General features: G+C 37.9%; 2 protein-coding genes across 4 annotated transcripts in view; one reads left to right on the top strand and one right to left on the bottom strand.

Moving 5' to 3' along the window:
• The window catches only part of APPL2 (adaptor protein, phosphotyrosine interacting with PH domain and leucine zipper 2), a 37,576-nt gene extending 27,228 nt beyond the window's left edge, over positions 1-10,348 (top strand). The window contains exons 10-21 of the mRNA XM_048075086.2: positions 1,070-1,228; positions 2,353-2,541; positions 2,868-2,910; positions 2,989-3,045; positions 3,162-3,250; positions 4,896-5,048; positions 5,153-5,205; positions 6,720-6,894; positions 7,544-7,580; positions 7,710-7,850; positions 8,595-8,642; positions 8,844-10,348. Coding sequence (XP_047931043.1) covers positions 1,070-1,228; positions 2,353-2,541; positions 2,868-2,910; positions 2,989-3,045; positions 3,162-3,250; positions 4,896-5,048; positions 5,153-5,205; positions 6,720-6,894; positions 7,544-7,580; positions 7,710-7,850; positions 8,595-8,642; positions 8,844-8,972 — 1,273 coding nt within the window. The 3' untranslated portion in view covers positions 8,973-10,348. The remainder of the gene's footprint in view (positions 1-1,069; positions 1,229-2,352; positions 2,542-2,867; positions 2,911-2,988; positions 3,046-3,161; positions 3,251-4,895; positions 5,049-5,152; positions 5,206-6,719; positions 6,895-7,543; positions 7,581-7,709; positions 7,851-8,594; positions 8,643-8,843) is intronic.
• An 80-nt stretch (positions 10,349-10,428) lies between these two features.
• WASHC4 (WASH complex subunit 4) overlaps positions 10,429-26,838 on the bottom strand; it is a 43,152-nt gene continuing 26,742 nt past the window's right edge. Inside the window, exons 23-34 of one of the 3 annotated variants that reach the window (XM_048075025.2) lie at positions 25,994-26,068; positions 25,057-25,161; positions 21,721-21,855; positions 20,840-20,948; positions 20,047-20,113; positions 19,213-19,299; positions 18,546-18,693; positions 16,849-16,945; positions 16,186-16,382; positions 15,094-15,193; positions 13,636-13,711; positions 10,429-12,853 (exon numbers count right to left, since the gene is read on the bottom strand). In XM_048075025.2, the coding sequence (XP_047930982.1) occupies positions 13,644-13,711; positions 15,094-15,193; positions 16,186-16,382; positions 16,849-16,945; positions 18,546-18,693; positions 19,213-19,299; positions 20,047-20,113; positions 20,840-20,948; positions 21,721-21,855; positions 25,057-25,161; positions 25,994-26,068 (1,188 nt within the window). In that variant the 3' untranslated portion in view covers positions 10,429-12,853; positions 13,636-13,643. Of the gene's footprint in view, positions 12,873-13,635; positions 13,712-15,093; positions 15,194-16,185; positions 16,383-16,848; positions 16,946-18,545; positions 18,694-19,212; positions 19,300-20,046; positions 20,114-20,839; positions 20,949-21,720; positions 21,856-25,056; positions 25,162-25,993; positions 26,069-26,838 lie in introns of those variants that run through there. The other 2 variants (XM_048074984.2, XR_010831660.1) reach the window with 2 other exon arrangements.

Raw genomic sequence — 26,838 nt, forward strand, 5'->3', positions numbered from 1 at the left:
CATGTTTTCTACCCGTCTTGTAGTCCGTTTCTCCAGTTTGTATTTCACTAATTTGGCTAAAAGGATGCTATGGGAAACCATGTGAAAAGTCTTGCTGATGTCAAGTCAAACATCATCCACTACTCTCCTCACGTCCTCCAAGCTAGCCATCACATCACGGCAGGCAATCAGGGTTGGCAGGCGTAAATCTGTGCTTGCTGTTCCCAGTTGCCTTCTTAATCTTCACGTGCTTGGAAATGGCTTCTAGGAGAATTTGCAGGAATTCCAGTGTGTTACACTATGGCAGGAATAAGAAGTTGTTCTATGAAAGCCAAGAAATACTATAGCAAAGCCTACTTTGAACTGTGCTGTTATATTAGAGCACCACTTGTATGTGTTCAGTCATGTTAACTCATACATGCATTGCTTTTAGATGATTTCTCTCTGTCTCAAAAAAATAACTTTTCATTGTCAACATGCCTTGTGTACTCATTTCAGGCTTACAGAATAATTCTGATCTCTGTATACTGTTTGGGGAAAGAAGACACTTATGTTCAACACAAATTGGAGGGGAAAAAAAAATAGCTACTATATGAGACATACTGAGAGCAAGTTCACACACCTTCAAGCTGGGCTTTCAAAATAAAGAGCAAGGGGAAATCCTGGCTGTGCTTTTGCTACCAGCCTCCAAAGACAGCCATATTTTCCTTAAACCAGTGTTAATATCTTCAGAGTGTACGCATCTTGTCTCTTCAGCCTCGGATGGCGTTTTTTGGGAGCAGTTCCCTATTGTATGCTGCTTCTTCCATTCTTTCCTAACTGAACGGATTTATCCAGTCCTTAGAGAAAGCCTTGGGCGTGTAGTCTTATATTACATTTCCTATAAAATCTACTCTAAAAATAAATTTTATCTTTGCATTCATTACTCTCCAAACCAGTAAGAGATTTTACTCAAATGCTTTCTACATTTAATTGGATTCATATTTGATCTCAGCTGGTGTTTTTGTTCATGTTGGGTTATGGATGTTAGCTATAACCTGGTATAAATTGACTAATGATGGCTTTGGATTTGTTTTGTTTTGTTTTCCAGCATACAGGGGGAGTTGGATGCTGAAGCTGAAAAAATGAGGATATCCCAGCAGGACTTGATTTCAGTTAATGAGTCTGTTTACACACCAGACTCTGATATAACTTCACCTGCTATCAATAGAAACCTCATCCAGAAGGCTGGCTACCTGAATCTTAGAAAGTAAGAAGGTTGTTCTACTTGCTCGTTTCTTTAATTGTCGACTTGTTGCTACATATTTTTGTTTTAGATCTTGAAGACTCCTCAGGTAATGAAGTTTTAGACTCCTCATTCACTCTGGTAGCTTTACCTCTCAGCTCCTAAGTATTTCTGTCATCTTTGACAATATGTTTTAGAAGTTTAAACCAAATTAGAGGCATTTGAGGCAGTTTCCCTAACACAGAAGTTTACTTCTGGATGAATTCACCTTCAGGGATATTTCCTGTGTTCAGCTGGCTAAAAATTAGAAGCCTATGGGGCAGGGCTCAGATTGTTCCCATTTCTTAGGGCTAATGAAAACATAGTGCTTACAAAGAACAGCTATATTTTGTATTTAATATGGGTTTTCATAAACCACCGTGTTTGCATAACTAGAAGTTTTGTGGACAATGCAAGTGCATAACTTGGAATGTATGCCATACGTAGAGTTACTTCTGCAGATTTTCCAAATAAAATCTTCCATCACCTTCCACAGGAGCTATGTATATACAGCAGCAGAGTTTGGTGGCATATAGTAACCCAGCCTATGTAATTGATTAAGCTTCAGGTCATTTCTGTTTGACTAGTAATCTTCTTTTCTGTTCTTTTTTCTTTGTATTGGATATTTGTTTATTCCTAGCAGCATTCTAAGAGCTGGATTACAATATAATAGGAAGGACTTCATAGCTAGGGAAGAGATGGTTTATGAGGTACTACTTGCAGAAGACACTTTTTCTTATGATGGCTCTGTTTTGAAACTGCTCATGCTGCTCATCAGCTGAAAATATTTTTTTTTAATCAATCTTACTAGTATTTCATGTCAGTTACTCAGTACTAATAATTCATTTATTCCTTAACTAGGAGATAAAAAGATTCTCTGCAGTAACTTGGGATGTTTAGAATTGATTTATTTCTCCAGCTTTTATTAAGGATTAGTCTCTGCTAGAAATAGGTGATGTTTTTACTTCTAAACAGACTCATCATTAAAAAATGTCCAGGGCTGAACATAAAGTTCAACTTTAGCACCAGGGTATGTTTGAAGTTTCATAAGGTCATTTGGAGTCATTTCTAAATACCAACGAGTCTTTGTCATTGCATCTTCTCTGTAGTAAAACAGGTCTGGTGACTACAACCTGGGAAAGACTCTATTTCTTCACTCAAGGTGGCAACTTGATGTGTCAGCCGAGGGGAGCGGTAGCTGGAGGATTGATTCAGGACCTGGACAACTGCTCTGTTATGGCTGTAGACTGTGAAGACAGAAGATACTGCTTCCAGATTACTACTCCTACGGGCAAAGCGTATGAGACAGGTTTTCTTTGAGGACAGCCGGCCATGCCTACCCTTTCAGATGCTGTGTCATGTAAAACATGCTTGCTGTAATTGTAAGCCTTTCTGGATTTCCAGAAAGCCGTTTCCAAATTAAAACCATGTTCATTCCCATCCTCCCCCACAACTGCCTGAAAAGCAAAGGCAGTATTTAAAGCTGCTTTAGCTGCAGCTTATTTGTGATTTTTGTTCTTTTGATGGTGAATAGAGACAAAGTTTGGTGGCTTTATTATAAGACTGGGAGCCAGACATTCCTTCTGTCCACTGCTAGCACTGATACACTATGTTTACATTTCAGGGGTATAACTCTTCAAGCAGAAAGCAAGAAGGAATATGAAGAGGTAAAAATATTGTCTTAATGTTTGTCATTTTTGTATACAAGTGAGCTTGAAGAGCTGAGTTTCATTTTTGCCTTCTAGTGGATATGTGCCATCAACAACATCTCCAGACAGATATATCTCACCGACAATCCAGAGGTAAGAGCTTGTTTCCATATTTCAGTCCATTCCTTCTAACTTGCGTTGCTGTTGTTCTTTACAAGGCAATATACCCAGCGTACATATGTAAAAGAGTTGCTGTTTTGTTTTCCTAGGCAGCTGCAATCAAGTTAAACCAGACAGCCCTACAAGCAGTGACTCCCATTACTACCTTTGGGAAAAAACATGAAGTTCACCATTCCAGGTAAAATGCTCGCTTTCATGGACTAGAGCCTGCTGTGTGCTCAGCTGTGTTCCTTTTACAGGGCAGCAGTCACCCAGGCCTGTCTGGGTTCTGGCTTTACAAGTTTTTTTTATTTCCAGCAAATTCTTCTATTTCTGATGTTTCCTACTGTAAGCCAGAAGAGATATAAAGTGTTGAGGGTAATGCTTATTGCTCCACATCGCAGCTTTGAAGATCCCTGTAGGTGCCATTGTGTTTTTGCTGTTTCTTCTGAAACAAGCACAGTGATTTACTTCTAACCATTTTTCAGTGAGGGAATGACTTGTAATGTGGATAATACAGCAGAGCCCCCGCTATACATTTAAATAAGTTTATTCTTGCACATTACTGCAACCAATTCCTGTCAGTCTGACACACGATTATGCCTTGTGAGGGCTTTTAAAATAGTTGCTTTTGTTCTCTTGTGCTCGTTCAGGTCAATCAATAAAGATCCCTGCCACACACACACACACACCTCAAAAATTGTTAATAATGCTCTAGGATATGCTTGTATTCAAAATGTGAATTTTATGTATGGTTTCTCTGTATCTGTTTTGTTAATAATCCCAGCATCTTGCCCAGTAGGAATTCTTCAGACTCCATGATCAGAGTTGGCTTTCAAGCCTCGTGTTGGAGTAAATTCTTGCTTTGCAGCAATGAGATAAATAAAATAGGGCAAGTTTGTTTCATGCTGACTTCTGCACAAAGAGCATTCTCTGTAAGATTTGTTAAAAAATTGTATATTTGTGTTCAGGTATTTACTTCTAGAAATTCAAACCTTTTCTAGATCTTCTGTCTCTCAGACCAATGCCTTTATTATGATTTATTATTCCCTTGATTATGACTGCTTTTAGATTCCAAAGTTCCTCTGTGGGCATGGGGAATGCCAGTCAAGTGACTTTCTTTCTCATTTTATTAGGAGGTATAGCTGTTTCACTTTGATAGTTTTCTATGTATAAAATTCTAATCACCAGATATTTTACTGGCCAAAGGAACGAGCTATTTCCTTGATAACTAATCTCACAAGTCACTTTTATGTCTGTATACAGCCAACTTTGTAGAAATAGAAGATGTTGCTAGTAAAACCAGTGTACTATATGTAGTGACGACTTCTGTAGCTGTAAGAAATTTACAAATTCATCCTCTTTGAAAAAGGTGCAGGAAGAGGTCTGGCTCAGTATGTAATACTTATTAACTACCACCTTGTAATAAGCCTGTGGCCAAGTGAGACCTCAAAAATATGGCAGGATCACCATTTACAGGCTTAGAAACAAATTCAGGTCTGCTGTTTGCACTGGTAATGTGACTGTAAATATGTCCACCAGAGGGCAGGGAGGCAAACAGCAACCTATTTCCTGTCTGTCAGTCCACAGAGTTGGTCTGCAGTCAGGTTTCATATACCAATATTTTTTTTTTCAAATAATTTTAGGTATAAAAAATAAAATGAGGATTTTATTAGAGTCCTCAGTAATAGGTAAATAAAAAATACTCTTATTTATGTTAAATGAATACTGGTTCAATCTACTTTGGATTCTTTTGGATCTTTGGAAATCTTGCCTCCATTCCAAAGCAAAGATATGGTGTCAATGATTGAAACTTTTTTTTTTTTTTTCCATTTTGACTTTAGCCAGAATGTAAGGAATACAGAAAATGATAAAACAACGCCCAATGAATCAGCTGGTGCTCAAGACTCCACACAACTCATTGCTCTTGGAACACCGATTCAGTTTGATATTGTACTGCCTGCCACGGAATTCCTGGACCAGAACAGAGGTGGCAGGTATGGTCAGAGACAGCAGTTGGTCACTTTGAGTGATTTCAGAGGAGAATATTAGGTATTACAGCGTTTGTATGTGGTGACCAGTTTTTATTCTTATTTCACAGGCGTGCAAACCCATTTGGGGAATCCGAAGACAGCAGCAAAAATGAGGAAGAAGGTCAGTGCTGCATTTTTCCAGATAAAGTTAGTCATGATCTTAGGCATAATTCAGCTGTCAGCCTATCCGGTGTCTCTTAGTGAAAGCACCTGACATCACGGAGCAGCAGTAACAACCTATAATACAGCTAAAGCTAGTTAGGTTCAGAAGCCTGTCTTTTAAATATCACTGCCTATGAAGACAAGCAGCTTTTTCCTTGATAGTCCAAGCTGTATTCCAGATTAGCTCTATTTCAAAAATTTAAAGGCAAAAAGATTTGGGTTTTAGTCCTTTTTTTTTTTTTTTTTTTTTTTTTAAGAGGAGCTGTTGAATTCTTTAGAAAGGATTTGATGGGACTGTATTATAGCTCTGCTCAAGTTTGAGAATGCTTAGTATCCATTTCTTACCCACAGGCACTCTGAAATCCACAATCTGAGTTTCAGAGAAGAGTACAGGATATAGCTAGCAGCAGCAACGTGTCTCTTTGAGTGAAAGGAGTTTCTTACTGCTGCCTCCTTTCCCCCCTCCCAGTGACGTGCCAGTACAAGGCAGCAGTTTTGAGCTGTGTGTGCTGGTAGGCTAAGGTCAGACTCTGCCTGTGCACCTATTCTCAGTTCCAGTTACAACCACTAACAACCGCTGTTTGGAACCAGCAGCCCCTGTCAGAAAACTGTTCGCAAAACTGAAACAGACCGTAGTGATTTGAATTCTCACTTGAGTGTGCTGTCCCGGTGTGAGGTAGGATGGCTCACAGAGGAGCTGTGAGGAGCAGGCACCTCCACACTGCGGGACACAGCAGAGCGCACAATGCTTCAGTGGCTGCTTTGTGCCTCAGGTTATACAGGTGGATCTCCATTGCTCAGCTAATGCTGAGCAGTCTTTGTGGTGGTATCTTGTGCAACATAGACACAGCTCTTGTAGCTCTTGAGCTGTCACATTCAGCAGAGCTTATCCTGCTTTATACCTTGCTCACCACTGAACATGCAGGGAGGTGGATCAAATGACAGCTTTTTCACATAATGGCTATGTAATTATAAATAAGAGAGTTATGGTGATAGTCAATAAGCAGGGAAGGATTTAATGAAAACCTCAGTGGAACTACCTGCAGTGTGGTTAGAAGGTCATAAAATTAAAGCAAGGAATATACAAAGTTTAAAGAATGAGTTTGTTGGCAGCTAAGGCTCATGCAAAACCATCCATTTATCACAGTCTGTGTGTTGTGGTCCCTCCATCTGATAGCAAGATAAGCAAAGTAAATTTCACTGGCTAATCAAACAATTCATAAAGGACCAGTTATAGTTTTTAAAGCTGCTGAGCGGCTGTGCTTCTTTTTTCCTGCTTGCTGCCAGTTCAGGCAGTTTAAAACGGGGTCAGAGTGACGCCTGGCTCATAGAAGGAAGCCATCACCCACACAGTCACCACCCACGAGTTTACTGTTGAATTTCCAAAGGGGAAAAAATAATTCCATGGTTATTTTCCAGCTACTGGCAAATCAGAGTGGCACAGTGAAAGCTTTCACGCCTTTTATCTTCCAGATTCACTCTTGCAGCAGATGTTCGTAGTTCGGTTTTTAGGATCTATGGCTGTCCAGTCAGATGACACGAGTGAGGTGATTTATGAAGCTATGAGACAAGTGTTAGCTGCTCGTGCCATTCATAACATTTTCCGTATGACTGAATCCCATCTCATGGTCACCAGCAAGAACTTGAGGTACTGTAAAATCTTCATTGCTTATCCCGTGTCAGTATTCTGTTCTCTTCATGCAATTTGTGATAGTAATTTTTGCTTTTCCAAAGAAGGCACCCTTCAAGGGAGCAAGATCCCAAGAGTCACTTTACTTTGTGAAATGCCCTCCTGATTTGTTGTATGAACATCCTACTGAAATTTAATAGGATGCATTGGGTTTCTAAGACCCTACAACTACACAGGAAAAGATGCAAAAAGAAAAACGCAGTGAGAGATTCTCTTACCTCAGATGCAGTAACAGCGAGAGAGGCATTGCTCTGTCCTGTTGTCAGTATTGTTGCTGTAGAATATGGTTAGACAAGATGTCCACTTCAGCTGGATTGCATTTTAGTACAGGCACATACGGCGTTAGCTCGTGCTGGCAGAATATTTACCAAATTAGTGATTCAGAAAGATGTGACCAACAGGTAAAGCAGCTGACAGTCAGGGTCTAGAGTTGAATTTTGCCATTGACTGACTTGAAGTCATGGCTAAAGCATTTGATTCTGCGTGCATTTCCTCATCTGTAAAATTGATTCAGTGGTTGCCTTACTATTATAAAGCACCTTGAAATGACTGATAAGACTCATTCTAAAACCATTTACTTTCTTTTTCTCCCTACACACAATTGCAGGTTAATAGATCCTCAAACTCAAGTTACACGAATAAGTGTAAGTAACTTTGTTTTGAATCCGTTTTTTCTACCACAGCATTGAATACTTAGTCACATGAACCTTAGCTCTTGACCAAGCTTACTGCATGCTGATTAAAAAAAGACTTCTTTTATTATAATTTTCCAGTTTGAACTTGCCACTGTGACACAGTTTGCTGCTCATCAGGATAACAGGAGACTGATTGGTTTTGTGGTCCATCTCAGTGAGACTCCGGGAGAAGAATCCATGAGCGCATACGTTTTTGAGAGCAACACAGAAGGAGAAAAGGTTTGCATAACGTTTATTAATATACTTTATTTAGAAAACAAGTCCTGGGCTTCTTGGCTTACACATCTGGGAAGCAGTACGACAGAAGGGAGAGTAACCAAATTTCTTAGTAGGTAAACATGCAGTGGCCTGTGTCTAAAAAGGCCCCAGTCTGTTGTATGTGCTGCTGCATTGGCTATAAGGAAAGGGTGCGATTGCTAATACAAGCATTAAGAGATATGGAAAAGCATGTCTGTGTCTAGCTGAAAAAATGAAATTATTTCATTTCAATGAAACACTGAAAAAATGAATTTATCAGTGATAGCGAGACAAATACAGCTAGAAAGCTCTCACCAAAAAGACAGCCATACTGTGTTAACAGCACTGCGGCGCTTGCTGCGTGTCTTGTAATAAGAGACTTCTAAATAAGGAAGATGTTGAAGAATTTTTTCTCTTAAACAACAATAATCTGAGGCATACTAGGGGAGATTCCCAGGTTTGGAAATAACTTAGTGAATAAAAGCTCACACACAGAAAAAAACTGAGTACAAAGATAAACTTTAGTTCATCTCTAAGAGAGCTTTGAAATAAGACTGCTTTATTTTTATGTAGTTATTACAGTGAATTGGTTTTCTACCTCTCCTTTTACACCTGTATTTAAAACTAAGTTTGCATCGATGCTTCTGTGTTTTAGTCCTGATTAAGCAGCAAAACCCGTAACAAAAACAAAAAAACCCTGACCTTCACATACATTTCTCTTTCTAGATTTGTTACGCCATTAGCTTGGGAAAAGAAATCATTGAGGCACAGAAGGTAAGTTTGATTCCCCATAAATGTCTGTCTTTTCTGCTTTTGGTGACAGCTTTTTTTGGTGGAGCTTTGTCATAGTCGATAAGCATAAATATAACAACTTACCCACATAGTTAAGGTATTCTCCATGTCTTTCTCAGCAATATAAAGTTCAAAATAAAAGACCCATTTTTACATATTGTTGACCTCTTTATTTTTCTTCAGGACCCAGAAGCATTAGCTCAGCTAATGAAGTCTGTGCCATTAACAAATGATGGAAAGTTCATGCTTCTGAACGATCAGTCAGAAGAGGACGGAACCACACATGAAGAAGGGGAAGAATCAGAAGCATAAGAACTCCTGGACCTTTCCTACCTCCTATCTGGGAGCAGGAAAAGCGGGGAGTCTTCGCAAGAAGCTCAGTTTTTAAATCATCTGTGCACACTCAAGGCCAGCTTCCGTCATCCTGCTAGAGAGAATGTGGTGTCTTTGCAGTGGAGTCTCCTCTGGCTTTACAGTGAAACAAAAGCAGAACCTTGGCCTTTGGGAATTTTTGCATTTGTGAATGTGTAGTGTAGAGGGGGTCAGGGAAGCTGACAATCCTAGGAGATGTTTCAGCATTAGCCCTTTGCTGCTGGCAGTTCAGACAGCAAAACTGTCAGCCACAAAGGGTTAATGTTACTTCTGCAGATTAACAGTGAGAAGCCTTCATTTCTGCTGAAATTAGTACAAATTGTAAGTTGTCAGCTCCTTTAAAAAAAATCAGGCCTCGAACTTCCTACCCTAGTCAGTTTTTATAGTTTGCATGATTATGTGCATCTGAATGAAGGTTAAAAATGCACTATTTACTTTATTTTCAGATGAAGTTATTTTTAGTCTAGTTTAAGTGTAACAAGATTTATCTTTTGTGCTAGTCTATTTACAAAACAATTTGTTAAACACTAAATTTTTCCTATTAATATAATCTATTTTTATATTGCATCTGGAATAAGCTTACAAAACAAATTTAAGTGCCTACTCTTACCTTTATGGGGACCGCACTCACGTTCTGTAATTAAATAATGGACATAATGTACCTCCTTGATTTATTATTCTAAATACCACTGACATGCAAACATCAGTAGTAGTCAACAAGTGGGGCATGTTAGCTGTGTGCAGTTTTTCTACGGTTAGGTTTCTTAAGTTGCCAGAGACAACTTGTAAGACAAATAAGTACTTTTATAGAGTTCTTTGTATTTTTAACATTGTGGTGACGTACAACAGTGGAAAATCTACCAGCAATCTTCAATTTTAAGAAGCTGAGCAATAAAATGCTAGATTATCAGTCTCTAGTACATTGACTAGTTTCACAATACATTCCTGAAATTAAATGCTGTGTATCTTGGCTAATAAGTTTAGATTTTTTCCCCCTCCATGAAGTTGCATTTTGCAAGAACAAACAAAAATAAATAGGAGTACTGGGGGGAGAGGCAGGAGGGCATCCATATGTGGCATTGTTTATATTAATCGAGATAAGGTAACTGGAACAAATAGCTGATGTTCTTCAACTGAATTTAACTCTTCTCAAGCACTTAATAGGAAACTAGGTTTTCTGTAAACAATATGTGCTACAGCATCTGAAAGATTACAGTTTGCGAGTGTTTGACATGGAATAAATTCGTTTAGTTGGTTGCTGAATGTTTGTAAGAACCATGGAAGACAACTGTTAGTAACTGACACAAACACTTCTTCTTAAATAAAAGTTGAAGCTGTCATATTAAAAAAATTAAAACCTCCTGAAGTGCTGTTACTGAAGACACTGAGAATGAGGTTCTGAAAATTACATTTATTAACAGTTTTATGTACATAAGGTACTCTACTCACAAACCAGACTGAGGTAACAAAATACCCTTTTGTACAATGAGTTAGGAAACACTGTTACATTTGGTCCTTTGTACCTGAGAAGCTGAAGACAGCTGTTGTTGATGGACATCAGGTGAAAACTCAAATTTACTTCTAATTAGGACCTCTGGAACCTACCCTTCAAGCAAAGCTGAACACACACCAGCACTTTGCTTCCCAGGGAAGCACAGACCACTTGGGTGCTGCTGGGGCCATCGCTCAGCACCGCTGGTCAGTGACAGATGCCTTTTGACCTGGGGGCTGAAAGGCAACGAGGGCATCAGCTGCGCTCTGCTTCCCCTACCTGATAGCACCAGGAGGGAAGGCAAGGCAGCCGCGTGGCTTCTGGCATAAAAGGACACAGCACCATATCAGAAGCAGGTTTCAAGACCTCTGGAGGAGCTGCTGCCACCACCTCCACCTACAACAGCCTCGTCACAAGACAAAGCGCAGGAGGGCAGCGGTGGCAGCTGCCTTCTCAGGGAGGTAGACTGGCCTTCAGCCTGTTCTGCCCCTGACTTGAAGGAGAAAGAAAACTAGAGATCCATTTTATGTCCCTGCAGTAAACTCATCATCCTCACTTCCCTTTTTCACCTCTCGCAATTTTGGGTGAGCAACAAGTTCAGTTTAGTTTGGAGGATTCTTTTTGTATTACTTTTAGATCCATCATCATCTCCAGCCAACCTGTTGGAGCCCCTTTTGTTCCTAAAATCAGCGCAGGAGGGCAAAAGCAATGAAAAGAGTAGCACCACAACAAGAATTCTGCACCCCTTCCAGATAATTGGGACAGAGGAGTGCCATCCAAAACCAGGACCCACTTTGTATTTCAGATGACGAAAGCTTTCGTTATCTATGTGCTGCTACATGACAAAAAGTGTAAATATAATAAACTACAATCCTGTATTAGCAAGAATAGCTCTATTATCACTGTACATATTTGTTTGTATGTATATATTTTTGCCACATATAGTATACATTCAAGTCCCAACCTCAAACAGGACTCTATAAAAATAAGCTCATGTCTTTTCTGTAGAATTTCCATTACCAGAACCACATGAATTTGTTCACCATCATACGCACATTAGTAACTGGAGCATAACCTAGCTGAGATGGTCTTTCCAAAAAATGTGGGAGAAGGAAAAATAGAAATGCAGACTTCATTAGAGCACAGGTAATGCCTTGACTGTATGTATCTACCTAGCAAGTCCATCCTGGGGGGAAAACAAACACTATGTGTGAGTCTGCTGTTGTTGCAGAATCAGGATAGTGCTTGACCACTCCAAGGCAGGAACTTCCATGCCTTCAGATGAGACAGGAGTCTGGAAGTAGGTACACTGCAATTGCAACAGTATGGAAATTATTAGGAACAGCCAGACTGCTGCTGCTGTTCTCAGCAACACTACTGAGCGCATTCAGTGCGGGCACAATTTGGTCAGAAAAAAAGCATACATAAATTATGACAAAAACTATCAAAAATAAATCAAGTAATGCAGCATTTTTTAGGGCAGTCTCTGCAGTTAAACAAACAAACAAACCCTTTAATGAGCCCAGCTGATTTAAACAGTCCACAAAGCTTCTGGGTCATGTTTTCAGAGCCAATGAAAGGACTTTCATCAGTCTGGTCTCTCTCCAGTTGCAACAAAAAATTTGTCCTAGTTTTCCAAATGCTGAACTGACTCGCAAGAAAGAATGAATCAAAAAGTCTGCCAGGAATTGTCTTAGCTACTGACACGAGGGTGGGGGGAGCAATTTGAACCATTTATATTAAAGCATTACTTTTTTGACGGGGGAGAAGGGGTGGAATCAGAAGAGATGAAAGAAGCTTTCAAGTACAGTCTTAAAATACAGTTAAGAATGCCAAAAACCAAAAAGTAATTTCTCAGGCAGACTAGAGTAGTTTCTTCTAGCTAGTAAAACCTAAAAGTCTTATGTTCTGGGAGATTAAAACACAAGAGTATCTTTTAATGGAACTGGTGTTTACTTTTAAGCTAAGTCTAGCTATTTACTTAAGTCAGGTATCTGAGTTAACTCTTGTACAACCTAGAAACCTCTACTTGCAGGCATTAACAGATGTTAAAATTTATACAGAGTTCTCACAGTGTTCAGCAGCTTCTGAAGCCTGCAGTGCAATTATTGTTAATAACCAGGCATGTAAGACTGTATTAACAACACAGACAATACAACAGACCTACAAAGGCTAAGAAACACAGATTTGAGGCTGAAACTTGCAGTTAGGCACAACATATTCATGAAGTATAAGATCACTTAATAGGTACAGACACTCATCACACAGTGTCTGGTCATAAAAGGAAGAGCTGATTGTGGTTCTGTCTTGGCTCTTGATTTCCTTACTTCTGTGGATGCAAATCAGACCTTCAGTATGAAATGAAAAGTAGTTTGTTATCTTCACTTTTCTGGTTTCCCCTGTCTCTGATATTGGCGTTGGGGGGGGGGGGGGGGGGGGGGGGGGGGGGGGGAAGATTCGGGGAAAGTAAATGCTTGGCAGGGTCTTAAGCTCCCAGAGTGCAAATCCCATACTAATAATAAGGTTTTGTGGAATAAAACATTAATAAGGACTTCCACATTGTGCAACAGTTTTAACATACATTCACAAGGTACACTGTTATACCCACAGTGTAATTTGTGACTGCATTAAGCAAATATAACAGGACTGCATACCCACATCTGGACAACAGATATTGCACCATATTTTTCTTCAGTTTTCTATTTCTTGTTGAACAGATAAATGTACAAGTTCAAGTCTTAGATCAATGGCCTATGAGTCTTTTTTCTTTTTTTTTAACAGTATGTTAGAGATGCAAGAAAGCATCTAAAAATTAGTAGTTTTCTTCGGTATACATCTGTAATTCAAAATAACTACCTCCAAGCTATATTTTATGTAGTTATTTTCAATCTAGAGAAAGTGCTGTAGATAAGTAACTCCTGAAAAATATGAGTTTCTAAAGGAAAATTGAACAAAAACAGACCTAGCGTCATTGGATGCTAGTATACTATTATACATTTTCTGTTGGGTTTTACGGACCAAGTAAGTTGAATGCAGAGCTTTTACCCCTACAGAGTGTTACTAATTTTGACAAGAAAATGAATTATTTGAGTAAGTAATTATCACCCATACCAGCCATATCATTTCACAACAGGATCTGCAGGCGTAGAGTTGGAAAGATCTCCGTTGCTTGCTTTAACAGATTCTTCTATAAAAATAAAAATTGGAGGCATGGATTATGTTTAACATTTTACTCAAGGCAGTAAAAACAGTCTTAGCATATATATCATGTTGCTCTCATAAAACATTTGAAACACTATACCATGGTCACGTATGCCAACTGACCTTGTGGTACAAAGGATCCTGGCACTATGAAGAAGTTTGTATTTGGGTTGTAAGGTTTCTTCTCATCAGTAGGATTACTTGTGTAAAGATTACATACATGTACTCAGACATTTTGCAGAGCCCAAGTCTAAATATTGTGGTAGAAGGCAATGATACAACCATGTCCAAATCTTTCAGGCTGGTATGCCTTTCCAGCTTCCCTCACCACAAAACACGTTTTTCAGAGAACTCAACATGTACCATGACAGTGAATATTTTACCTGAAATATAAGTAACTGTTGTCCTACAGAATGCTCTCCTAAAGAAGCAAGGATTGTATATCTAGTCCTACTCACCACAATGCTCATAGTTGACTTTTGAGTAGCACATTCATTTGAGAAACACCACTGAACGTCAGATATAAGTTCATACTAAAAGATTTTTCTTTATGAAATGTCTTCCTAGTACAGAAGAAAAGTGATCTTTGTCTCAGTGACAGTAACCTCACAGCTCATTTCTATCTTTGTCAGAACTAAACAGAATTGGTAAATTGTTTTCCATTGTTTAAACACTGCTACATTCAGCCATGAGAGAACCGAGTTTCTAAGCAACTTGTAACGGAACATCTACATCGTAATCCTTGGGAGCTTTCTCATTTCTTTAAGATTTTTTCCAAACCCAAGAGAATTTCCCATAATTCTTAAGGGAGACTATATAAGCATGAATGTAAAATGCAAAATTTCCATGTTACCTAAGTCAAGAGAGTATATATCACAAGTAGAGATCTTGCCCGTTGAATGTAATTCAATGGTAGACCAAAACATATCATAAATATTACACATGTGAAAGTCACGTATAATATCTCCATTATCTGCCTATGTGAGTTGAAAAGCAGCTACTAAACAGCAGATGAAAAACACCAATTTCACATCAAAGGTTGTGCAAAAAAACTGTTAACAACATTAGTAATGGAGAGGGTAAATATGATGCTAAAGTTACTGAATTTAATACTGCTGCAAGTATGCATTCTCCATGTCCCTGGTTTTGCTTGTTTGTTTCCAGAAGTCCAGCTTGAAATTTAACTTTTCCAAAGAAGGACTCCTGAGCTGTTCTTGACTACTTAATCATCCTGAACCTCATAAATTCTCTCAGTAATACTGATTCAACACAATAGCAAGAAAGCAACTATGGAAAAAAGGAAAAGAGCATCTTCCCTACTAAGACACTCTTGGGAACTTAAGTGTTCTACACATAGTATTCACTCACCTTCTTTTTCTTTCTTTTCCTGGTTTTCTTCTGCTGCAGTTTTATCTGCTCTGAAAAAAATTCTTGCACTACTTAATGAAAAATAAAGGAGTTCAAATTCCTAAGTAAAAAGATACAGAAGAGAAGTGTCAGTGTATCACAAGAAAGACTTTGTAGACAGATTAATATTCTTCAGAAGCATCAAAGGCAACTAGACTTCAGTATCTACATCACTTATGTGCTGTAGAAAATCTTCCTCCATTCATACCCTTTCCACATGCATTTTACAAAAAGCGTAAGTCAGCCAGAATCTCTAAAGAGTAATTTAAGCAAAGCAGCATCGATGCAATAAACCTGTGACTAATCCACTGGGGCTGGATGTGAGGTTTGTAGCCACAGTGAGAATTTGAAACAACTTGCACATGGAAAACTACGCAACCCAATAATTTAGATGACTGCGAGGTAGATCAGTTTCTAAACAAGGTTCAGTGATATACATGCTTGTGTACAGTCATGCAGGGCTTTCTCTATTCTAGCAACAGCTGTGCTTTTACAGAATGTAATCACCGACTATTTATAAACAAACATCTGCAGATTTGTCCCGTAACCCCTTCAAATGAAAAGCAAAATGAGAGAGACAGGCTTTTATATCTCAGATAGAACCTGAACTACTACACTTGAAAATTTAAGTGTATCTTTCTCCTGTTTGACAGCTGGTATGCTGTCAAACTCAGTAATTCAGCGAATTAACACCCAAGCAACTCTGAGGGTTCACAGTGTTATGTTAAATTTCTTATAACTAAGATTTTACAAAAAAGTTTTTAGCTCCTATTTAAACATTTAGGTTTCAGTTGCATTCGATTTTTGTCTGTTAGACAAAGACTTCCAATCAAACAACTCAAATTCCTGACTCAGACAAATACCACAAATGCTTATGACATCCCTTCAGATAGTACACCTCAAGTCTGTTTTTATTTTTTTTTTTGTTTGTTTGTTTAGCATTGTTGCTCTAGACAATGCTTTATGTTGTTTGTTCTTGATAATCTCCTTCAGAAACCAGCTCCCTGAACTGTGCTGAACTCAACACATAACAGAACTAGACCCATGCTATACCTGTAAGCAAACTTCCAGTCGCTTGTGAGTAAGGTTCATAGTTTGTAGCAGTTTTTCATCTTGATTAATGGACTGCACATTCTGTTGCTTAGCTACTGCTCTTATTTCCTTCACATACTTCTCTCTAACAGACTGGAACCAGTGCAGGGAATCAAACTCCTGGTACTGATCCAAAAGCTTCAGAATGTAAGCCACACCTATAGTAATTAACAAACCATGTGCCAAGTCAACATGCAATTTATAAAACATTTTGTGAATGTTATTAATGGATCAGTTTAAACTGATAATTTCCATGCAATTAGAATTTAAATTGCAATTAACTTACATTTAAATCTAACAGAAAAAAGAATTGTAATAAAGAACAAGCTTCGATTTTTAAAAGCCTCATGACTTATCCAAAGACTTGCATGAATTCTCATCTGCTGAGACCTGCAGGCTTTGAAAGAAACCAAGGAGTACTGACATACGACAAAACTGGCTGCTGCCATAACCAATTATTCCATGCTTAAGAGATTCTGAACAAAATAGACCCCAAGTCCACTGTGCTGGAGCCAAGACAATCCAAATTTATATTATGGGAACACACACATAAAAGACAAACATTTCTTGCAAATAGCCATTATGTTGGCTTACCTAAATGTTAGTCAGCAAGCTGAAACTTACCCATGGCAAAACCATCATCAGTGAAAGCTGCTCCGCTTTTGTTCTTCTTATTCAACTTCTCCTTACAACTGATTGAATGCTCTACAAAATTGAGGGTCTGAAAGAATGAAAAAATTGTCTTGGAGTCATCAGCAGACATAAAAAAAAAAAAACTACAAGATATTCACATGCTGTTAGATATAATTCTTTGCCACTATCTATACTAACTGTGTCTCCCATCATGAGGCATTTTTTTGGAAAAGCTTGTCCTTTTTCTAGAATTTCGAGGAAGAAAGTTAAGTTTTGGAAAACATTTGCATAAGTAAAAACATAAGGTACATCTGCTGTTCTTGTGAGACTATCACTTAGCAGACTGTTACTGATTAAAGGTAAACATGTACATAAATAAAGGATAATTAGAATAACCAGGATTCCTGGAAAGCTTAAAAATACCACTGTCTTAAAGCTACAGTGCATTATTTCACTTTATTTAGAAATGTATAAAAAGATTTAGTCAGTCTTACAACGATATTGAACAACAGATCCAGGTACTAACACTAAGTAATGGGTATTTGTCTGTATGCAGTAGCTACTCTAAGACATGTATATCTGAGTACATTAACAACTTCTCAAAAAACTATGAAACATTTTCAACTTAACTACACTGAAATGTATTTTATTTTCATCAAATGATGGCATTTTCTCGAAACTGTGTTAATCAGAAAAAATTCCACAAATTGTAATCAAAAAGTGCAGAGTGTTTGCCTTAGCCCTTTACTGTCTTTCACTTCTATCACCGTGACATACTCATCTTCTCAGTTTTATTAAATTCGTGGCATATATTTATCTGACATTCTAAAATTAGCTTCTAAAATGGTGTTCTGGTTTTGGCTCAGACAGTTAATTTTATTCATAGTAGCTGGTATAGGCTGGCGGTTTCAATTTAGGATGGAAATAATGTTGCTAACACACCACTGTTTTCACTGTTGCAGAGCAGTGCCTACACAGAGTCAAGGACTTTTCAGCTTCTGATGCTGCCCTGCCAACGAGGAGGCTGAGGGTGCATGAGAAGCTGGGAAGGGCCAGAGCCAAAACAGCTGACCCCAAATGCCCAAATACATGGAATGTCATGTTCCATAACACATGGCATCATGGTCAGCAACAGAAGCTGAGGGGAAAGAAGGAGGAGAGGGACACATCTGGAGTGATGGCGCTTGCCTTGCCAAGAAACTGTCACACATGATGAGCCCTGCTTTCCTGGAAGGAAACACCTGCCTGCTGATAGAAAGTAGCAAACGGATTCCTTGTTTGGTTTTGCTTGTGTGCACAGCTTTTGCTCTACCTACTGAACTGTCTTATGCTCTACCCAAGAGTTCTCGCAATTTTACCTTTGCAATTCTCTCCCCACTCCCACTGTGGGGGGAGTGAAGGAGCAGCTGTGTGGTGCTGAGCTGTCTGCCAGGGTTAGACCACCCCAAATGGGATGTTATACCTACCATGCAATTAATCTGTTTAGACCATTTAGGCCTTCAGATAGAACTGAAAAGACAAACAAGGCTTTGGACAACTACCAGCAGAACAGTTCTCAACACAGGTCTACTCATACTTAAGGAAGAAAGCATAACACGTTAATCAATAGCCATAAACAAAACATTGAAACAGAAACTTTGACTTTTTTTTTTTTTTAAAGTACTGGTACAAACAATGAATATACTAACCAGTGGGGGAACGATTATATAGAAGTTCCGCAAATGCATATTCTTTGGGCTGCGAAATTCAGGAGCAAATACATCCACAAGCATTTTAAAGTATTCCGTTCCTTCTGCAAAGTTACGTGTGAGGTCACTGAGGACAGAGTCCAACTGCCTGCAAAGGATAAGCAATGTGTTACCTGTTTTCTGCTAGAAGTTTCTTTACTTACTCATCTCTCCAAGTAAAAATGCTCTCTTCACCCTTTGGCTACACCTACAACCCAATATTCTGACAAGAGAGTCCAAGGTGACACCCTGCCTCTACAGCCACCTTGAATAATATAGTTTGATTTAATTTCCTCAAAAGCGTTCTATAGAATACTTTTTTTTTTCTCTAAGGCCCTGAATATTAAAAAAAAAGATGTCAGACAGGTGGTGAGAAACACTTGTTAGCCTTTAAATCACAAATATATTATCAAGAAACCAGATTCAGTAACAAGTCTCTTAGTACAAATGATACTTTATATTCATTTTTAAAACTGCTTATATTTTCTATGCTTTTAACACATTTTTGCATAAAATTACTTTAACACATGCACACACGCAAGCAACCAACAGTTGCATTTACAGCTTTAGAATTACAGCTCTCTCATCCCAACCCTGCCCCAGACCTCAAAGCAGGATATTAGGGTACCTTGCTGCTTTCTGCGTTTCTTCTGAGAGTCCTTCTTCTTTCACCAGCTCTTCAAAATTAACAATGTCTTCCAGATCAGGAACAAACCTGAAAACTTACTGTTTGTTACGATTATCTTCACCTGGTTATATTCAGTGAAGTATCTAACATAGTTTATAGTATATTTAATTTAGTCTTCTGGGCTCAAACTACTTGTTTGAAGTCATAATCTTATCTGCAATTCTATTCTCATCTGAGTCCTGTTAAATCCACTTCTAAATACACACAAAATTATTTATACTTCTTTTACTAGGCTACCATCTCCTTTCTCTAGCACTTGTCCTTGGTAACTATAAATTTATTAACATTTGCAAGAAAACCAACTATGCTGATATGTAAGAGTCACTAGATCTTAATGACCTTGTACAAAAATATTCTTCTTTACATACAGATAGATGATTGTATCAAGGAAGTGTTAATTTCAATTTTAAGCTCTTCAAGATTAGTCCTATTTTTCTTTTAATGCACCTTCTTGAAGTGATTAACATTAGGAATTACTTAATTATGAACTAATGACTTACATACACATTCCATTAATTCTTTTGCAGTGTATTTGCCTATAATTTGTTTGATTTTTGGTGTTTTAAGGCAACCATTGAGCAGATCTGAATGCAGGCAATATTTTTGATAATTCTACTTCAATGAAGGAATAAAAATGGACTTCTTAAATATTTAATCAAATTATATATTATTTATGGCAGGTGGGTGAGAACCTTTTCAAGGGAATATCACCACAAATAGGGAACAAAGGACTGAATAAGAGAAAACAGAAAAATCAAGTATTTGTGGAAGTACCTAATTGCACTACTACAGCAGTGAAGTCCACCAGATCTTATCATTCGGACATAACCCATAGCATTGCCTTTAAAAACAAGGGAAAAAACAGAAGGAATTTATAACTATTTAAATATATATACATATATACACACACATATGCACACACTTCAGCATTCCTACAAGTTCTGAAACATGACTTAAAGTTTCCGTACGGTATTTCAGCTTTTAAAGCAGTTTCTTTGCAGAGTTAAAAAAAGATAAAAGACATTCATTGAAAACTGATGTAAAAAGTCTGTCTAGATGAGTAAAACACAAGATCATCATCTAGCAACATTGAGCTCACTTGCATGATAGCCTAAGGGCCAAATAGTACAAAATCTTTCCTCCAGGCACATTGAGTTCCATTAAGTTCAGATCAGTCCTACACATCTACAGTATCAATGGCTGAAAATACCGTCATAATTTCATGCATTACTCAAAGTTACTTTGGCTAAATATACAGCTTTTTCCTGAAAAATATGAAGAGTATTTTACTGGGAAATATACGCAATCTGGATAAAAGTAACTTCCATAAGGAAAAGGAGAACCTAAAAGGAAACTGGGTTCTATGCAAGCTGTAGATACATTTTAGATTATGACACGCAAGGCCCAGTCCTGTGCATTAGATACGAGTATTTATTTTCCCTGGGGTACAAGTGAAGCACTTTCCATCTGACTAGGTTTAGCCTGTGCTAAGAGTTCAGTTACAAGACTATGAAGACTTCTTCCATTTACTAACATTTATAAGATTGTCTTAGATAGCATTTCATACCGATTTGACTTATGAGTTGTCTGAACTGGTCAAGGTAGCTCTGGCCATCTGGGGTTATTCCAAGTTTTCTGATGCCTCTGTTGAATTTATCTGCTCTTTCAAATGGATACTACAAAAAAAAAATACAGTAATTTGTAAAAAAAAAACTGCTAACCTTAAAAAGTCTATTTTTTCATCATGTCAATACTATTCTATTTGCAGTGTATCCCTACCTCAGTGACAGCTTCAGCATTTTATTTTAAATTACACACCTGCCTGTTTCTATTAGTTTGTAAAAATCATTTGACAAGTCACTTCTGCAAACTGAAAAATGAAATAGAAATGTTACAGTGAACAAGAAAGTATTCCTACAAGAAAAAAAACACTTGACATGCAAAGAAGCTGATAGCATATTTTACTGAAATACATTGCATGTTACATTTTTGAGAAACCAATTTTCTGGCATAGGAAATCAGACCCTAGTCCTCAAAACCTGACTGACTTGAATAAATGTCGTATGTCCATATCATTTTGGATTCTATCTGTAAAATCTTATTATTCAAAACTGACAGTAACTGTTAAGCATGATTTGAACCTGAAGTTTAGAGCCTCTAATGGATCACAAATGCAGCAAATTATTGTTTTCAGGTCACTGACAGAATAATTTTAACCAACTCCATAACATCAAAGAAAATATTCACGGAGGAAACAGAACGAAGCCAAGCCATCCTGAGCAAGGAAATTCAAAGCATTCTATTGTGCTAGGACAAAAGCTTTCAGTTTGCCTGGAACTATATGTTTAAATAACAGAAAAGTTGTGCATAGTCCAGTCCGCCTTTAGTCATGTGAAAGAAGTGCTTCTTTCAGACAGGTTACTCTCAATCCTTCAAAAATTACTATACCTTGTGATCATTTTGATCCTTGACTTCCCTGAAGAATCTGATGTCCTTGATAAGTCTGGATTTGATATGTTCATCATACATAAACTGACTAAAAATATAAAATTTTTTCCTCAAAAACTGGTAAGTGAAGTTGACCTAGAAAAAAAAAAAAGTAAAATCAAGAAAGTTGGCAGAGTAACATACACCTCTAGTGACCCCTGTTCTGTAGCTTCCAATACAACTTGTATTTATAATAACGTAACTTTGAAAAAAGGAAATCTATTTCTCAGTTTATTTCGTTTTGTTATTCTCAACTTATCTATTTCACTGCTTTAAAGAATAAAGAAAAAACCTTCTCCGGGAAGACCTACTGTCTTCCAGGAAGGGCAGAGGGATCAAGGAACAGATTAGCTATTTCAATTCGATGACCTGCCCCACACAGCCATTATTTTGTGTCTGGAATATCCTGTAACTGTCCTTTTGAAACAATACAAGTATTTTGAGTTGAAAAGGGCATCAGACATGCTCGACTTCCTCACTCTTCAAGTAATGGAATCTGCATAATGTCCCAACATACCTTTTCATTTTCTCAAAATTTTCTAAAATACTCTCCCATAAGACAGAAGTACACTTCCACCCTACGTATCTCATTTACTTCTCCTGTTTGCATAAAAAGCTTTAATGACGACCGGACATGAATAAAGCAGCAAAATCCACATCACTTGGAAATAAAGCAAGTAATAAGACAACTTTCTGAGTAACCAAAACCCCCATGATTAACTATTCCACTAACAAAATCATTCTCAGAAGAATAGTGCAAGGAAAGTTATTTCTCATAGTAAAAGGAAGCATGAAAACCTTATTCTCCTCATCACTTGTGTAGCTGGTGCCATGCTCAAGGATTTGGCTTCAGTGATCATGGATCTACCTTTGAGAAACCATGTCTGTTGAGAGCTGATGGGATTCACTTGTCCATGAGGAGCAAGAAGAGTTTTCTTGCCAACAAGCTGGCCCAACTTCTAAGAGAGCTTTAAACTGAGCTTAGGAGGAGAAGGAGATGGAGTTTTGAGTAACAGAGAAGATCCTGGGGCTGCTGATGTACTAGGAACAAACAGGGAAACACCCGTGAAATGTCTCAGAGTAATTAAGGCTCGTTCCTCTAAAAAGGCAATGTGGTAAACAGCCTGACTGAAGTGCATCTATATCAATGCACACAGTGTGGGTAACAAATGAGGGGAGTTAGAAGTCAGAGCAGTTAAAAAGCTATGATCTAATTGTTATCACTGAAACTTGGTGGGACAAATCAGACAATTAAAGTGCTGCAATCCACGGCTATAAACTGTTCAGAAGGGACAGGCAAGGAAGGAGAGGCTGAGGGATCGTCTTCTATGTAACAAAAATCAAACGAACAACAAAAAAAAAAAAGATTGCAGAGAGCTGTCTGAGAAACAGTGATGAACAGGTAAAGAACTTGTAGGTGAAAATTAGAGGCCAAGTCAAAGGAAACTTCACGGGTGATGTTCACTACAGGCCACCCAGTCAAGGGGATGATGTTGATAAAGCTTTCTTTCTTCAACTACAGGAAGCAACACACTCACAGGCTCTGATCCTTTTAGAGGACTACAATCATCTTGACAACTGCTGGAAAAGCAGCACAGCAAGCTATAAACTGTCCCTGAGACTCTTGGAGCACGTCCAGGATAGTTTCTTAATCCAGGTGATAAGATAGCCCAACCAGAAGAAAAGCATCTCTGTACCCACTGCTTACCAACACCAATGAGCTAATTAGAAAGGTCAAGATTTGCTGTAGGCTGGGCTTGCAGTGATCATGCCCTGGTGGAATTTAGGATCCAGAGGGATACAGGCCAGGCAAAGAGTAAAGTCAAGACCCTGAATTTTAGGAATACAAACTTTCAGTTCAAGGAATTAGTGGATGGGATCCACTGGGAAACTGCCCTCAGGGATAGAGGAGCAGAACAGAGCTGGCAGATGTTTAAAGACATTTTTCTTAGAGCACAAGAGCTCTCAATTCCCATGTGGAATTCCCGTCAGACAAGATAGGCCAGAGACCAGCATAGCTGAGTAAGGTCAAACTAAAGTGTAAGAAGGAAGTGCACAGCTCCCTCAGCCTGGAAGGAAAAGGCTCTGGAAAGACCTTATTGTGACCTTTCAACATATAAAGAGAGCTTTTAAGAAAGATGGAGAAAGACTTATTTTTTTTTTTTTTTTGATCAGAGTGGTTTTAAATTGAAAGAGGGTAGATTTACATTGGGTATCAGAAAGAATTTATTTATTTTTAAAACAGCGAGTCTGGTGAGACACTGGAATAGGTTGTCCGGAGAAATTGTGGATACCCCATCTCTGGAAGTGTTCAAGGTCAGGTTGGATGGGCTATGAACAGTCTGATCTAGTGAAAGATGTCCACATCCATGGCAGGGGCAAACTGGACTAGATTATTTTTAATGGTATCTTCTAATACAAACCATTTTATGATTCTATTATTTCCATTTTTAAAATTACTTGAGAGTGAGAAAGTGAGTTCAATATTCAGCAAGTCCTCCCCCCACCTTTTTTTTTTTTTTTTTTTAAATGTAGCCAGAAGAGAGATAAAAATAAAGCAGCAAAGAGGTGGAAAGAAGTTGAACAGAAGATTTGAAATCACCAACCTGAAAAGAAACTAAACTGAACTTTGGCACTGTATGCAAATCTGAAGACCACAATGATAAACTCCCGCTGTAGTAAGCAAGCTGTGGGAAGTGCCCTCATTTAACACCTAAAGAGGTGAATGCCTTCTACCAGTTAAAGTGAGCATCTACACTACAGATATCTAGCAAATTGTCATAGATCTGCAGCTTTACTTCAAACACTCAAAAGCTGATATTTAAGCTTAATGATTATAAGATCAACTTAAAATTAACATTTCATGTCTACTAGATTTAAGTACAGTGATAGTATCTGCCTATTAAGTATCAATAAGCAGCAACTTAGGAATCAAAATATTCTGTTAGTTTATTAGTTTATTTTCATGTTTATTGAAGGTCACAATCCCACCAGAACATCAGTATCTTATTAGATGTGTTTACAGATCTCTTCATCAACTTTTATGTAACAACCAGAAGTGACATAACTCCCAAGAGATTTTACAATAGGGATTTGTATTGTCCAAGAACTGATTTGTCTTATTAATACACAAAAACCATTATTTTCACATTACTAGAACTGCACAACCAAATAAGCCACTGGGAGATGCAGGAGCTTGGAGCATTACTCATGCCCTTAAGCAGTACACTTTTGCGCGCTATTAAGAAGGGGAATTCAGGAAAAGAATAATCCAACAAATATGCAAAATGTACTCACTGTTGTGTTCATGATTCCTGTTCCATGAGTTCGAATTGAATTAGCAATGTGTCGAATATTGATAGTGTTCAAGTGTTTGTTATTACTAGTTCTTTCAATGAAGATCTGGAATACGCAGAGAGGAAAAAATGTTATTTACCCAAAATTAACTCTGTGATAAATTACCAATCTAGGTAGTCCACACTCTGTTTCTGAGAACAAGCTAATAAGTGGTGATTAGGGAAAGAAAAAAAGAAAAAGCACGCATACAATGAACTTTATCTAGTATGCTCCACCAGTTTCTGGAATGTTGTGGTTCAACAACTCCAAGGCAGATGCTTCACCTGAATCGTCATATTTATTGAGGCTATCCTCCAATGATTAGTCTAAACTCTTCTAGCACTGTTTGTACTTTTGGCCCTATTGTATATCACGGCAATGAGTTTCACTACCAAATTATGCGATATAAGACAAAGTACTTTTCTGTCAGAAAGTTGATAATTTTTAAGAAGGGGCCCTCATTCTTGCATTGAGAGAAACCACAAAGTCATTCCCTGTACATATTTTCCATATCATTCACTGTTTCAGAACTCCAATAACCCATCCTTTTTTCAAATATAAAAAAAGATCAAAAATCAAAAATATCATTTTTTTCAAGCTGAAGAATCATTTATTTAACACATCCTTATATAGCAACCAATCATCTCTGCTGCTTTCTCCTAGTTTCACTGGAATTTTTGAGTTTAAGTGATCCTACTGGCACACAATACTCAAAACATGCTTATAGAACATTTTCCAAGACGTATCTACAGTATCCCCAAAGATCTTCTAGAGCAGCAGTAGCTACTTGACAGTTTGTCATTGCGTATGTTCAGCTTGGGTTACTATCTTGTATGTGTAATCTGCGCTTCCCTTCAGACTGGACAAATCCATAAAAAACGTACAGAATATATCTTACCTGATTATTCAGATTGTAAAGGTAGCGAGACACAAACACATGAATATTTCTCATGATTTCCAAAACATCCAGACCCTGAAACAACATTTTATATTGAGAATTTTTATCATAATAATTCTCAGGAACCACTGACATGCCTAACCACTAAGACATGAAAATATTATTTGTGCATTTCTGTTACTTCAAAGCATTTTAGGAAACAATATTTTCCCTTTTCAAAATGAAGACTCTCTGCACAATTTTTAAATGTGAGTTCAGCTCACATTTTACATTTACACTTCTGCCTGTTTTTGCTTCCAACTTCCCTTGAAAGCAAGGAATCCACAGGTCTATTCCACATACCCAAATTTAAAAAACAGATAAATTGATGCATCCTCAGATTTGAGAAGACAACTGTTGAGGCTTCTATAGACACACAAATTTCTATCGAGACTTAAGCAGCTAGCTACTTTTTGATGTCACTTTGCCCAATATGTCTAGAAGACTGAATTTTTTATTTACAATATCAGTTTGAAATTTGTTTTGCTTGATAATCCCTTGAACAAGCCCCTTTAGTATCACTGTGCACAGAGAGGATCCTGTTTAATCTATACACTTTATTTCCAAAGATTGTACCAGGACTTTGTGGGGGGTAGGGTGCACACGTGTGTGCATGTGCATTTTTGTTTTGAAGCTTATACTAGAACGAATGCTAGGAAACCAATGTTGTCAAATGATGTAAGTCTTTACAACAATGTAACGGCCAAACATTATTGGTGCTAGAAAGCCAAACCCAGAAACAGAAACTATAATCCACAGCGCTTTTGTACCAAGAAGTAGCTGGAGTTCTTAGTTCAATGCCGTCT

Source organism: Anser cygnoides, chromosome 1 (genome assembly GCF_040182565.1).
Source record: "Anser cygnoides isolate HZ-2024a breed goose chromosome 1, Taihu_goose_T2T_genome, whole genome shotgun sequence".
Lineage (NCBI taxonomy): Eukaryota > Metazoa > Chordata > Aves > Anseriformes > Anatidae > Anser > Anser cygnoides.